At 36.7% G+C, this 15,112-nt stretch overlaps 2 protein-coding genes across 2 annotated transcripts; one reads left to right on the plus strand and one right to left on the minus strand.

The window, feature by feature from the left end:
• The first annotated feature begins 846 nt into the window (after nucleotides 1-846).
• Nucleotides 847-5,087, plus strand: LOC107901172 (protein phosphatase 2C 56). Its single transcript, XM_016827066.2, has 4 exons — nucleotides 847-1,648; nucleotides 3,500-3,787; nucleotides 4,159-4,264; nucleotides 4,535-5,087. Exons 1-4 carry the CDS (start codon nucleotides 1,172-1,174, stop codon nucleotides 4,843-4,845), a joined length of 1,182 nt encoding a protein of 393 aa, XP_016682555.1. The 5' UTR covers nucleotides 847-1,171; the 3' UTR covers nucleotides 4,846-5,087.
• A 229-nt stretch (nucleotides 5,088-5,316) lies between these two features.
• LOC107901170 (putative ABC transporter B family member 8) lies at nucleotides 5,317-11,454 on the minus strand. Its single transcript, XM_016827065.2, has 9 exons — nucleotides 11,124-11,454; nucleotides 10,956-11,010; nucleotides 10,528-10,706; nucleotides 9,765-10,222; nucleotides 8,328-8,868; nucleotides 8,067-8,246; nucleotides 6,529-7,827; nucleotides 6,028-6,440; nucleotides 5,317-5,930 (listed from the first exon to the last, which is right to left on the minus strand). The coding sequence occupies exons 1-9, from the start codon at nucleotides 11,379-11,381 to the stop codon at nucleotides 5,579-5,581; spliced, it is 3,735 nt and encodes a 1,244-aa protein (XP_016682554.2). The 5' UTR covers nucleotides 11,382-11,454; the 3' UTR covers nucleotides 5,317-5,578.
• Between the last annotated feature and the right edge of the window lie 3,658 nt (nucleotides 11,455-15,112).

A 15,112-nucleotide genomic window follows, 5' to 3' on the forward strand; every position in this document is an offset into this window, starting at 1 on the left:
CAAGCAGAAGCGGTAATAATCAAAGCAGAGCAAAGGCACTTACCTGACTAATTATCCTAAAGGCCATCGCCAAAAATCATCCCATAGCAGTCACCTAAGCGTCAAACTGTGCATTTGAGATGAAAACCAGCCAATGCAATAGTGACAAAAAGAGAGAGAATGACACTCGGTCATTTCCATTTTCGACGGAATCTCGGACACCTCTGCCTGCAACACTTTTCAATCCAAAAGATCTATCTGTGCGACAGTGGAGGAGGTGGGGCCCGGCCGCCGTGCTCACGTGTTGATTCCGCAATGCTTAGTTTTTATCATCGGAGTGCCGTTTGATCTCATCTGATTGAGTCGAATCCATTTTGGGGGGGGGGGCTTGACTCCTCCCATTTTTGATTTGACACTGATCGAACTCCTCTGCACGAGGGTCCCACGATCCCTTTTGCCGTGCATCACCGTCTCTCAACTTGTGATTCAAAATCAACCTGCCGATTCTCCTCTTTAATTAATAATGGTCTATTTAAAAGGCTAACTCTTGACGTGGCGCTTTCACTAGCGAGGTCGGTTTATTTAGCAAAATTGAAAATTCCGCTTTTAACTACGATTGCAATAGAGTCTGCTTCCACCTAATGGGTGGGGCCCTATTTCTGTTCCTAACCGCCACGTAATTAGTTCTAAAGAATGGTTGGGTCCACCTGAGGACTTACCTTAGATTCCTCAGACATGTACTAACTTGAATCCTATGCAATATAACCGTTTACTATGCGTTGTACCTCCTCACCTCACACCCAATCAAATTATTCTCCAATGCCATGTCAGCTCTTAAAACATTCAGGTTTTTGATACATGATTGCTGGTGCAGGGGATTGAGGAGAGCAGCGCCGCAGTGAGTAGAGAAGCTTTTATATCCCCACCCAATAATGGTCTGTTTGGGCAGGTCTCCTGACCCGCAATGCCAGCGTGGCAACAGCAAACAAGGGCACGTCGCCTTGAAACAAAAAGCGTGTGAGTACGACTCAATGACTATTTTTTTTCTTCCATTTGGGATGCGTGTGTCATCGACTCAATTTTGCTTAACACGTGTCGCATTGCTCTTCAGTGTTCCCTCTCCTTTATATCTCGTTCTCCTTCTCAAGTCCTTTTTTTCCCTCTTATCTTTTTTTTTTCCTTTTCCTGTCACATGGAACCTCCACGGGAAGAAAAAGTGGAACAGCGAGTCCGCCGAGTCAACTCGCTCCCCGAACCGGACTTGACTTCAACCAGCTCAAGCGTGTCCTCGATTCTCAGCTGGGAGGATTCTAGAAGCACGACGAGTTCGGGCGATATCTCCGGCACGAGCGGGAGTTCCGGTGAGATTTTAACGGCGGAGGCTATGATTCCCCGGTTGCTCGAGCCTGCGCCCGCTTGTGGGGAGTTGGATGTGACGGTAACGGCGACGGAGAAGTGCGTTGGGAGGAATAATAAGGGAGTAACGTGGGGGTTTACTTCGGTGATTGGGAGACGGAGAGAGATGGAAGACGCTATCTCCGTTATACCGGCGTTCATGTCCCACAAGTGCGATCACGTCGGAGGCTGTACGGCTCCCGGTTCTAAAACATCCGCTGAAATCTCCCCTATCCACTTTTTCGGCGTCTATGATGGCCACGGTGGTTCACAGGTTAGGAATTTCACTCTTCAATAATTGAATTCAATTTTGCTTCGACTCTTCAGAATATTTACTGGTTTAAGTGTAATTAATGGGCTGACTCCATAAAGAGAAAATGGAGGGCAGGTGGCGCGAGAGAGATCCCTTCCACATTACCATTTATCTTCTGTATTTCTTGATGGTGCATCAAATTACTAATTATATATAAGAAATTGCTAATATTTTCATTAAAAAAAAAGGAAAACGTTAATCTTACTGGACAATAATTGTATATAAAAATAATAATTAACAAATCATAATATAGGAACGTTTAATAAATTCATATATTATAATATCATTTTGATTGGAAATAATAAATGATTATTTTAGCATGCTTTGACACGTTCTCAATTACTAGTGGTCCATATACATAGGAAGAGGCCTTTTGCATTCTTCCTGCACCCGTGAACCAGTTTTTGTTTTGGCTCAAGACGGTTTGGTCTTTAGTTTTTAAAGAAAAACAGTACTAAAAGCTTCGCTGAGGTCCTGAGATAGCCAGCCTGCCTGCCTGCCTGCCTGCCTGCCCCCCTTTTTTTTTTTGGTCATCAAGGTATTAAATGTAACATTAATATTTTTTAGTTCCCAAGTTGTTATTTGGTTTAATTTGAACTTGTTTTTACTATTAACTTCATAAATGTCAAATAATCATATTTCATCTTACTGTTTGGATTCAAATATATAACTTAGCATTAATTTTAAATTGATTTACTATAACTATTATTTTTAATCTTTATCGTGTATCCAAATGAATCGGATAATACTAAGGAATAAAGATTCGTTCCGTGAGTGCGCCACTAGGAATCAAGAAATTCCTTTATTGTGCGAATAAGAAAAGTCAACGGAGGAGGGACCATATGTTCTCTTTGTTGCGCCATGTTTAAAACGTAGAGGAAGTAGCATGGGGACGATGGATGGTAGGGTCTACAAAAGAGGTCAGAAAAGGAGTTCTTTTGTGTGTTTGGATTTGGGGGGGGGGGGTGGAGGTGGGTCGGTGAATCGATGTGGTCATCTGTTCATTTTTGCCCTGTTTTTACATTTCTCTTTTTTGCTAGATTTTAGAATCTTATTGTCTTTCTAAAGAAAGCTTGCTTTTTTTCTTGGTTTGCAATGAACCACAAATAAAATTTAGTTACTTGTATATATCAGCATCTGCTACGTAATTGCTAAGAAAATCATATACTAGTAGCTTCTCTTTTCGTTCATGTCAAGGCTAATTTCAATCAAATCACAATAATTTTCTTGTCTCATGTATACAAGTGTCATGCTATTGTCATGTTTAAACATCATCTTCGGATTTCTTAAACCAATTTGATTACATGGATGGCTTATTAATTGTCTATTCACTTTATTATAATTGCAGAAAGTAACAATATTGCATATCTAAGTTAAATGGACAGTTTATATATTTTATTAAACAAATACGTTATTAAGTGTATATGTCTACTCTATAAAAAAAAAGAAGGTGTATATGTCCACTTATTCAATTTTTGTAACCCTACTCGGCTACTTCCACTGGTCGTACATACATGTAATAAGATATTTTAAGAATTTTTTTAATATTTTAATTTACCAAATTCTTACTTCATTTGCCAATAATTGCAAATTATTGGTTTAGTGATAATAACTTATTTGGTCTTGCTTCATTTACTAATAAACTGCAGGTCTAGTGATAATAAATTGTGTCAAATTTATCACTATCCTTATCCATGATCTGAATGCTACGATATTAAATAGTAAGATTATCATTGCCAGTTTGCATCACAAGACAAATTAGAGGATTCTTTACCTTTCATTCCGCTTGTTAACTTCAGCAATGATTGGTAGGTGGCTAAATTTTGTGCTGAGAGGATGCATGGAGTGATAGCAGAGGAATGGGGGCGTGAAGTGGTTGACAACTCTGGATGGCAGAGGAGATGGGAAGTGGCATTTTCCTCTAGTTTTGAGAGAGCTGACAATGAAGTCCACACCGCTGCTGTAGCACCTGAAATGGTGGGATCAACTGCTGTCGTTGCAGTTTTATCTAGTTGCCAGATAATTACATCTAATTGTGGTGATTCAAGGGCTGTGCTCTGCCGGGGAACTGATACAATTCCATTAACTGTTGATCAGAAGGTAACCATGAAAATCCCGTATCCTTTAAGTCATTCATTTCTCTATTCACTAGTTGTTGAAATTTGTTATAGTTTTACAAACTGATACTATTTCAAAAACATTTAGATAGAGTATACAAAATAGAATTGAAAGATGAAGCAAATGATTAATTGCCATATTATATGTTCTAGTAATAGTTACTCAAATTCTAAACTATTCAGCTGCTTACTTTCCCCTATTTTGTTAAAATAAACTTGGTTGTAGATATAACATGTGTATGTATCTTATGGCACTAGAGGTTGACTGCATTCATATGCCTAGGTTCTGTAGTGGTTATTTCTTAAACAAGATAAAGGCATTTATATTTCAATTTTATTTTCTGCTTACTACAGCCTGATAGAGAGGACGAGCTCATGAGAATTGAAAGAGGAGGAGGGAGAGTCATAAACTGGAATGGTGCCAGGGTATTTGGAGTTCTTGCAATGTCCAGAGCTATAGGTTCCTTTGTCTCTACATCTCAATTTCATTTGAATTTCCTGTTTATCATTTATCAGAGCTTCTTCAATCATACATACTCAAGGCATGTTATAGAGGGTGCTCTTATCAACATCTTTATGCACATGGGCATTCAGTCTTTCTACTGTTCTTTGATTTAATAACACGGGAAATAATGGTTGTAAAATGTATCAAACACTTTTGGAGTGCTTATTTTATTGGCATTTGTAAAATTGTGGGAGAACTGAAACTAGCTGATATGTGTGTCTCCAGGTGATCGGTATTTAAGGCCATGGATAATTCCAGTGCCAGAGATTACCTTCATGACCAGGAACAGTGAGGATGAGTGTTTGATATTGGCCAGCGACGGGTTATGGGATGTGATGAGCAATGAAGAGGCAGGGGAGATAGCTCGGTGCTTACTAAGACGGCGGCGCAGGTATTTGATGGCAGATGGAGTTTCAGCGGCACAAGTGGTAGCTGATAATCTGACCGAAATTGCAATGGGACGAAACAGTTCAGATAATATATCAATTATCGTTGTGGATTTAAAACCCAAAAGGAAACGCCAGCCAAGGCAGTGAAGATTGAAGAAGGAGAAGAACCATGTTTCCTTCATCAATTACCACCTAATCCAATCCCTTCTCTTCAACTAAAGTCGATCAATCCTCACTTTTAACAGGTTTGGTCAAGAAATTGAGAAGCAGGGATACAAAATTTATATGAAGAAAAGAGCTACCTTATTTGAGAAACAGGTGATGGATGCATACAATATGACGTGTATATGACGTGTATATATTATTTATTTATTTGAATTTTTAATTTACTTTTTGTTTTAAAATTCTAATATATTTACTAAATTTAAAAATCTAGTAAAACTAGACAATTTTAAAATTTTATGATACTTGAAAATTTTATTATCTTAAATCAAGCTGATCTATGAATCACATGATGATTATTGGAGTTGGTGCTTGCCCTTTATGCTTGATATAACTTCTACTTATGCATGCTTGTAGAAAATTTATGCAGTTCTTTTGCTTAATTTTTACCAAAAAGAAAGTCAACTTTATATGGTAGATATTTATGTTGTATATAATTCATCCAAACACCAGCTGACAATATTAATCTATATCTATAACCAGTTTCCTCATGCTGTTTTGGTATCTTTACGGTTACATTTAGTACAACACTCTGCACTTTATAATAGGCAACAAGCAACAACTATGTTACTCTTTTAAGTTTAATCCAAGCAGTGGGCAACATTAGAACTGCATGCTAGCTAGTGGGATTGCGAGACTTTGAAAGAGATGAGTACAATTATTTTTGAAGGCTTGCAAGCTTGGAAAATGCTCCGTGCTGGTTCTTGAGCTGAGCACAGGTACCTTGCTCCACAACCTTCCCATCGGCCACAAATGCAATTGAATCAACCTTTTTTATTGTGTTAAGTCGATGAGCTATCACCACTGTGGTCCTTCCCACCATGATTTGATCTAATGCTTCTTGAACAACTTGTTCAGATTGCACATCGAGAGCGCTAGTCGCCTCGTCTAGTAAAAGTATTTTCGGGTTCCTAATTATAGCTCTAGCTATAGCTATTCTTTGTTTCTGTCCTCCTGATAATTGCACTCCTCTTTCTCCGCATTCTGTTTCGTATCCTTCCTTCAGTGCCCTACAAGTCAAGTACAATGCGACCAGGATAATTATTAGCGCAACTTAAAGGCTACAATGCTGTTTATACTATGGCTATAAATTAAACGACAGCTTACGAGATGAATTCATGAGCATTTGCTGCTCTAGCTGCTTCCACAACTTCATTCTCTGATGCGTCGAGCTTTCCGAACACAATGTTGTCCCGGATGGTGCCTGAAAATATAACTGGCTCTTGGCTGACCAGTGCCATTTGCCTCCTGTACCATTGAACGTCTAGTCCTCTTATGTCGATACCATCCACTCTCACTGACCCCATTTCAACATCATAAAATCTTTGGATTAATCCAACCACCGTTGATTTCCCGCATCCACTTTTCCCAACTAGTCCAACGCTTCTGCCTGGTTTCACCTCCAAGCTAAATTGACGCAACACTAGCGTCTCCGGCCGGCTTGGATATGCAAAATCAACCTTTTTCAGCTCTATCTTTCCACTCATTCTTTCTAGCTTTATTCCATTGGTGCCATCTCCCTGATAATACAATAGTAAACAGATTAAGTTAAAAACGAACTTGTATGTTGTAATGTAAGCAAACATTAAATTAAAGAAATCTACATACTTGAGACCCTGGAGTAATGGAGGATTGCCGATCAAGGATCTCAAACACAGATGCCACTGCAGTTGAGCCCTTGGCTAGATCGGAGGTCATACTTCCAGCTTCGGCTATGACCTTTCCGGTGCTCACCAAGATAAAGAATGTCTTAAACACATCCCCTGCTGATATCTCTCCCTTTTGAACCAATGTACCTCCATACCAAAAATCTAAAGCCCATGACATAAATGTTAGGCTTTGAGCTGACCCCATACCAATCCCCGCTAGCCATGATATTTTCCTAGCCTCTTTCCTTGGTTCCTCTTGAGCCTCATCGAAAAGTTGAAGAACCTTACCTAGGCTCCCAAATGAGGTTACAATTCTATGATTATACACAGCTTCCACTGCTATTTGAGTACTTTGATTTTGTGCCTTGACGAAATTAGTTGAAATGCTAGAAAGCAAAACTTTTCGTGTGTAGAAACACATAATTGCGAGAGGTTGGACTGCAATCATCACTATTGCTAACTTCCAAGCCACGACTAGCCCGATAATCATTGCGATGGTAACAGCAGAAGTGGTTTGAACTAACAATGAGATTCGGTCTGCGACTAGTGTCTTAACCATCGAAGCCTGATTGCTCAAACTCGAGCATAAAGCTCCAGTAGAGTTTTTTTCTTCATCAAACCAAGCGGCTTCGAAGGACAATATTTTTTCCAGCATTCGACTTCGGATTCTCCTGGTTAACCGCTCGCCCATGTAAGCAAAATTATAATGCTGAATAAGATTGAGAATGACAGAGAGCAAGGTGAGCAAAGAAAATATGAAAGCGTAAGTGCGTATTCGAGCCTGCATTTCTTGGTGACTTTTTGCAAAAAAGGCTGAAATCATTCCACCAATGGTTAAAGCATAAACAGGTTGAACAGCTCCAAAAACTATAGCCGAGAGGCTACCCATCAAACCATGCTTCCATTCTGGGGAATTTAGAGAGAGAAGCCTACGGAAGGAAGGAGGGGGATGAGATACTGGTTTCGGACTTTCGATATTAGGCAACGGCGTAGCGAAGAAACTGGGGCTTGGGCTTGGGCTTGATTTGGCAGTGCTTAGCCTGCCGCCACTCATTCTTCCTGCAGATGGAAGGCGTGTTTCTGGATTTTGTTCATGGTCATCGCAGCTGAATTGTCTTTGCAGCTTTGCAAGTTGTGCATAGTGGCCGTCCTTCATGTTTATGAGATCGTTGTGGGATCCCATTTCTATGATACTACCATTGTTAACAACTGCAATGAGGTCTGCATTTCGAATAGTGGAGAGCTTGTGGGCAACAACCTGATCATGAAAAAGTTAATTAGTTACAAGAAAGAAAACATGTACGACAAAGACAACTCGTATTAGCTATTTTTGAAAAACATGTCAATAAGAGAGGAAACATGTAGGGACAGGGTTTGTACTATAATATGATGAAATTGAAAATTATTACAATACGGCTTTCCTCGAGAGCACTTTCAAAAAGGAATTTAACTCTTGAGAAAATGATTAAGCGGTCAAAGCAACTGGTTAGCGCTTACTAGGGTGGTTCTTCCCATGGAGGCCTGATCAAGTGCATTTTGGACTAGTGTTTCTGATTCAGAATCAAGGGCACTCGTTGCCTCATCAAGTAGCAGTATCACAGGGTTCTTGATAATGGCTCTAGCAATCGCGATTCGCTGCTTTTGTCCTCCTGACAACAGTGCTCCTCGTTCCCCTATCTGTTAATTTAATATAGAGGTTACAAATTACAATTATATCAACGGTTAACATTAGAATATATCATTACAAGTACTACTAACCTTGGTTTCATAGCCTTGAGGAAGCTGTCTTATAAAATTATGAGCATTAGCAGCCATGGCAGCGGTCATTACTTCATCCATGGTAGCATCTAGCCTCCCGAACGTTATATTTTCCTTGATGGAAGTCCCAAACAAGGCATGTTCTTGACTAACAAGCCCCATTTTACCTCTGATCCATTTCAATTGCAGTGTTCTTATATCAACACCATCGATCTTCACTACCCCATCGTTGGCATCATAAAAACGTTGCACCAAAGCAATGGCGGTGGATTTGCCGCTTCCACTGGCACCTACAAGTGCCACGGTTTTGCCTGCTTCAACTTTGAGGTTGAAATGTTTGAGAACGAGGGAATCGGAGCGAGAAGGGTATACGAAATTGACGTTGTCGAACTCTATGTCTCCTCGGATTGTGTCTAACACGATGCCTTTGGTATCCTCGCTCTGGATTAGGGGAGTACGGTCGATCCTAGAGAAGATGCTTGCAGCGGCAACCGTGGCTTCCGTGAAGTACTTGAGATCAGCCAGTGCTACTCCGAGTGCCCTACCAACATTTCATCCACCACGTCAACTTTACTTTTATTTGTGTATTCAGATGGGTGCATGGATTGTTAAAATGTATTTGTTACCTATTCATTTTCATGCAAATATTTGTTAGCTACATCTTTTTTATAAAAGATGAGGTTAAAGATTTTCCAAAGATGGAATCTAAAAAGATGCCAAATTTTATCTCAAAATTTTTTATCATTACATTTAAAAACGTTATCGGTATAATTTGTATTAGTTAGAAAAAATTTGATTAAGTTAATGTCACCTTTTAACCGATGGTTAATAATCCTATTTTAACAAACTAATAAATATTATTTTACTGCATAATTATTTTAATGTCAATTTTCAATAATTCCATAATATTTATTCTTCGAACTTAACCAATCAACCAAAACCACATTTAATTTTCATGCAAATTTTCAATAATTTTATTATATAATTATTTTCACTCATGTCTCAAAATAAATATATTTTTTGTCGATGGTTTTGTTTATATATTTTTCAAATTAAATATTTTCAAACGATAAAGAGAAATAAAAATATGTATAAAAAAATTTAATTAATTAATTAAAATGATATTCTTTTCTACATTAGCTTTATCAATTAAAAATAAAGTCAAAACGGTGCCTCCTTTTACGAAACATTAACAAAAAAAGCTACTAAACATTTAACTTAGCAACTAAAATTTTTTAAAACTAAAAAAGAAAATTAGTTTTTAGTTTTTAATATTTAATTCGTTCTATTTATCCAACAAAGCCCTCTAGAAAAACACACAATGGATATTCTATCTAACACAGCAGATCTAGCAAAGAACTTAGTCCAATATATAAGTAAAATCAATATGAGTAATGTATAAGAAAGAAAATGGGTAATGAAACCTTAGTGACTTACAGGCCACCCAATATAAAGCAGAGACCAGCCGTATAAACTCTTCCTCCACTTTCTCCTTTGTACATTACCAAATGACTTCCATACCAAGCAACGAAAGCCCATATTGCAAAAGAAATCCCTGTGCTCCCCACTGCCAACCCTTTGGCTATCCCTTGCTTCAATCCCAACTTCACCGCCCTATCCAATATTGCTGTATATCTCTCCACGATTCTCCTTTCTGCTGTGAAGGAATACACCGTTTTAATGGAGCTTAGTGCCTGCTCCACTATGGTGTTTGCCTTTCCATACTCCTTGGAAGCTTTCTTGGAGATATACAAAAGGTACTTTCCATAAAGTATTCCTGGAATTATCAGCAATAGTATTGTTGGGAAAACTACTAGAGCCAACCTCCATGAAAGATATGCTGAAAATGCCAGGCCTGAGAAGAAGGCTGTTGTATTCATCACAAATAATGGAACCTGAAAATAAGCAGATGTGGAATTTGGTTTTAATCATATTGGGTAAAATCCAAGCAATATATCAAATAAGATAGCAAATTGAAGAGCTATTTCAAGTGATAGCATCTTTTCTATAAATGGTATTATTATATGTCATAGGTCATGAGATGGAACCCAATCATGCATAAACTGAAAAGTTTACCAAGGTTTAGTATATTCCAGTACTCTAAGGCGCTTTCACTTGAAATTGCTATAGTTATTAGTATAATCGGGAGACAAAACCCCATTCCGTCATAATACATGTATGAAATTGGTGGGGAGTGTACCTTTTCACTAAGGACTTCTTGTATGAGAGATGTATCTTTAGATATGCTGTTGATGACTTCTGAAGTGGTAGCCTCCTGTGAGTCAAAAAACCCAACTTCTTGTCTAAGAATTGCTTCGAAATACTTGTAACGAATCTTCAGCACTTGCCGCTCGCTGGTTTTGCTCCAACAGTACCCTTCTGCAACAAATATTAACATCTACTTTATCCCTTACAGTCCAACTCATATTGATATTATATATATATATAATGCAACTAGTTCTAATTAATTTATTAGTGTTTTCAAATTAGCTCATTCTAGGGTTTCACAAAATGAAACTAACTCTCTTGTTTCATGTTCCTTTCTGTTGACTGTCTCCTTATTATGCTACTAATTTTTGGCCTCAGAAAGCTCAACAAATGTGGAAAAAATGTGTTGCTGAAAATTACCCATGAAAGCCACCACCATGCTTCCTAGTCCCAAGTATGTAAAGTATAAGGTGCACTGTTAATAAAGTAAAGCCAAGGAGACAAATATGAGAACACAATAAGAACAGCAAAAAAAAACAGCAGCAGTTAAAAGAGATTGTTGAGTACAGGATCTAATAAACTGCTAACCTTTTCGACCTCTCCCATGAAATTGTTATTATTTTGTTGGGAATTACTACCATAACCCAAGCTGTTCATTATGCGACTCACAAAGAGTATCAACCAGTTGGTCGACATTCCATCGCCAATAGCTCCAATGGTACCCAATACCATTAGCAGAATATCGACCCAATCAGCATATCTGAAAATTATGCATATGTTATGCCTTCTTTCCCTCTCCCTTGGGAACTCATTTTTCTCTAACTCAGTCTTCTCTGCAGAACCCATTTTTGTTTCTCCTAATTCTGATCAGAAACCTCAGTTTCAAAGAAGCTTTTAAATACAAAAGGAAGAAAAGCCAAAAACATACATAAAGAAAGACTTGTTTTGCTCTACCAACTATTGGTGCATTTGAGTACCCATTTATATAATAAGTAGAGGAATGATGTCTGCTGGCTTTCCAAGAAGTTAACTTTCCCTTATATATATATTATATGTATATGTATGTAAGTGAGAAAGCCTTTTGTGGGGTTGTTAAAGATAGTCTTTTTATGGTGTTGTGGTGGCTGCTACTTTCATTGCCATGAGAACCCAAGGATAAATCACATTTGATATAAGTTGAAGAAAGATGACTGTGACCACCCTTTAATGTGGGACATTTTTTGTTTCTTATTCCCTGACAATTATCTTTTTATAAGGGGAAGAGGATGGAAATAGGAATTTCAATCAACCCAAAATTTTAGTTTAATTGTAACTAAGGTATTTATAATTCACAACAGTGATTAATTTTTTTGTCACTAAGTATTTTTTTTAATTTTTTTAATAGAGGGTATCAACCAAAAATTTATTTTAAATATTTATTCTTAACTAGAGGTGATCATGGGCCGGATGGCCCGGCCTCGAAATATGGGAGGGTTCGGGTAAAAATATAGGCCCGAAATATGAGTTTGGGTAAAAAAATGAGGCACGTTTAGAAAATGGACCGAGCCTCGGGAACCACTTTTTTGGCCCGGGTCCGGCCCGGCCCGGCCCAAATATATAATAAATATATTTTTTATTTTTTTATTTTTTTATTTTAAAAATAAATTTTTAGTATTTATTAAAAAATGAGCCGGGCCGGGCCGGACTCGAGCTTAGGAATTTTTTCTCAGGCCGGGCCAGGACAAAATTTTAGGCCCATATTTTGGGCCGGGCCTAGTACGCAGCCAAAAAAATTTTTGGGCCGGCCCATGATCACCTCTATTCTTAACATGTGTTTTTATTATTGTGATGGTGCCCTTTTATTAGTTTACTAATTGATTTGCTATTATACCATTATTAAAGATTCGATTAATCAAGCATACGTCTAGACCCATGTTCCAATATGATTTGGCATTTTGCATAATAATATTATAGTAATAATCACAAAGATGAACGACATGCATCAGACCATTACTGATTAATTAATTAAGAGTAGAAATTAAAGCCTTGTTTTTAGGTATGATTATGATATTAAGAATGAGGGAAACCAATTGTTTTTTTTTTTTATATTTTACCACACAAAGCTCATCATTCAAATGAGTTAAAAGGGTGCTTGAATGAGAAATTGAAATGAAAGTTCCTTTTCTAGAAAAACCAAGGGTTCCCTCTTTTTCTAAAGTAAAGCTGTTTGTTTTTATTCAAAAAAGCATATGATTTTATATCTAAATCCAAGCATCAAATTTCAGTCAATTGGTGCACTGATCCTATGCTGGCATAGCATCATATTTTGAGGTGGAGTAGCTAATGTTAATCAACTCTTTGAATCATATTCTCTTATGTGCATTGAAAACTAAAAGAAATAATGAAAAAATAAATCCTATTTCTTGCAAGCTAGATTGCTACTTTTCTACTTTTTAAATTGGTTAACGGTACAATGATACAAACTCGAAAGAGATCACAGAATCTTCCCCATATTATAATTGCAAAGTATACCATAGAAGATCTCAAGCTCTAGCTCTTGTTTATCTAACTTATCATTAACTTGATATGAGATCTCATGGAGATATGAGATCGTCCGTCCACTTATAATTAACTTGATATACATACATATATAATACCAAATTCATGTATATAGATGGTTCCTTTTCTTTTTGTTTTCTAGTAGATTTTTCTATTGTTGGTCTATGTTGAATGAATGAAAATAAGGCATTTAGCTTAAGGGGCGAGAATATATCAACATGCATATACATACATACTCCAACTTCCCATATGATTACATGAAGATTTCTTACAATCATAGGCATATCATCTAAGTGTTTCAAATCCCACTGTTTTTTTGTTTTTTGTAGTGATCAATGTCTAAAGCATGGCTTATTTCATATCGGAGCACCTTCTCACCTACTTTGGTGCATCTTCTTCTTATTAGAATAAGAACCTTTTTGGGTGGGGTTAAACATAATATTTTTGTTGACGGCATATTTGGGGAATATTAGAAGATCAATCTTTTAGAATCTATCAATTATTCTAATTTTTTTTGTAAATAGGATTTGATTTTGATTTAATTAAAATAATTGTATTGATTCAGTATTCCTTTTATATCTCAATATTATGTGTAGCAATATACATCAATTCATTTGTATCAATCGAATAAAGTTATTATTTTTTTCATATTTAAGTTATCTACTTGGAACATAGTAATTTTCCTTCCCTATCTAAATTTGATTCTATCCTAATCACTCTCATTCAATTTTTTTCTAATTCTTTAGTTGAATTTTTTTCTAGCAACTTTGATACAAATTCTCCCGCTGAATTCTCACGTGAGCCTAATGCTTCAATTAATTCTTACGATGAAGTTCCTCTCGTAAATCCAATTACGAGCCACATACCTCTTTTACTCTCATTGACAATCCAATCATCCTCAGAATAAAAAATCTTCCTTAATATCTTCATGATTCCTATCATTTCTACTTTTTAACTTACATGGGATTCAAACTTATATAGAGGCATTTATTAATTCTTGTTAGCAATAAGCTATGCAAGAAGAACTACAAGATTTTTAAAAGACTCACACTTTTTACTTGGTTGATCCCTCTTCAAATAAGACTGTTGTCGGTTGCAAGTAGATTTCTAAGATAAAGGCACACTCTAGTAGACTTTCAAAAGGTACAAAACTCAACTTGTTGCTAAAGGCTATAATCAAGAGTATCACATTATTTATAGAGAAACTTTTTTCTTTGGTTGCTTGTATTATTAATGTTCGAACATATTTAAAAGAAGTGTACATGCAATCGCGACCTCGATATGATCATTCTCCTAACAAATTGTCTCTATCGTGCATTATATGGTCTTAAACAAGCTCTCCAATCCTAGTTTGTTCAGCTTAGTAATACACTTAACAAAATCCATTCGTCTAATAATAAAATCCATCTGCTTGATAATCTATATGGTAATGCATTTTTTCTATGCAAGATAGGTCAAGGTGTTGTACTAGTGCTTCTCTATGTAGATGATATGATTATTACTGATGTCTTTTCTAATGGTAATGAGGAATTCAAACATTTTTAACTAAACCATTTGAGGTCACTTCGTTATTTTTTGGGCCTTGAAGTTCTCACCTTTGAGGATGGTATTCCTTTATCCCAAGCTCAGTATGCTTATGATGTTATATAAAGCTAGAATCACAAATAGTAGAACAGAAAGTACACCTCTTGAAACAAGGTAAGGTTTACTCTAATTATTGGTACTTTATTATTAGATCCTACACTTTATCGACAAATTTTTTTACAGTCTCATTTATCTTATTGTCACTCATTCAAACATTGCCTATATTGTTCATGAAAGCTCCTCGTTTCGTCCATTATGTTGCTATTCTTCGCATCTTACACTATGTTTAAGGTACTTTGTTTCATGGTCTTTGTTTTTCAATAGATTATTCCCTTAAACTATAAGCTTATTCTAATGTTGATTGGGGTGGTGATCCTATAGATTTGTGTCCACTATTGGTTGATATATCTTCCTTAGTGATTCTCTTATTTCTTAGCGGAGAAAAAAGTACACAT

The sequence above is a fragment of the Gossypium hirsutum genome, chromosome D06, assembly GCF_007990345.1.
Source record: "Gossypium hirsutum isolate 1008001.06 chromosome D06, Gossypium_hirsutum_v2.1, whole genome shotgun sequence".
Lineage (NCBI taxonomy): Eukaryota > Viridiplantae > Streptophyta > Magnoliopsida > Malvales > Malvaceae > Gossypium > Gossypium hirsutum.

What these genes read in the sequence shown, in the direction of transcription:
- LOC107901172 (XM_016827066.2), top strand. Translation starts at nt 1,172, where the DNA reads ATGGAACCTCCACGGGAAGAAAAAGTGGAACAGCGAGTCCGCCGAGTC. An exon ending in ATGGCCACGGTGGTTCACAG is followed by an intron (nt 1,649 to 3,499) that starts GTTAGGAATTTC and finishes AATGATTGGTAG; the next exon opens with GTGGCTAAATTTTGTGCTGA. An exon ending in CATTAACTGTTGATCAGAAG is followed by an intron (nt 3,788 to 4,158) that starts GTAACCATGAAA and finishes TGCTTACTACAG; the next exon opens with CCTGATAGAGAGGACGAGCT.
- LOC107901170 (XM_016827065.2), bottom strand. Translation starts at nt 11,381, where the DNA reads ATGGGTTCTGCAGAGAAGACTGAGTTAGAGAAAAATGAGTTCCCAAGG. An exon ending in TGCTTTATATTGGGTGGCCT is followed by an intron (nt 8,869 to 9,764) that starts GTAAGTCACTAA and finishes AAATGTTGGTAG; the next exon opens with GGCACTCGGAGTAGCACTGG. An exon ending in CTCAAGGCTATGAAACCAAG is followed by an intron (nt 8,247 to 8,327) that starts GTTAGTAGTACT and finishes TTAAATTAACAG; the next exon opens with ATAGGGGAACGAGGAGCACT.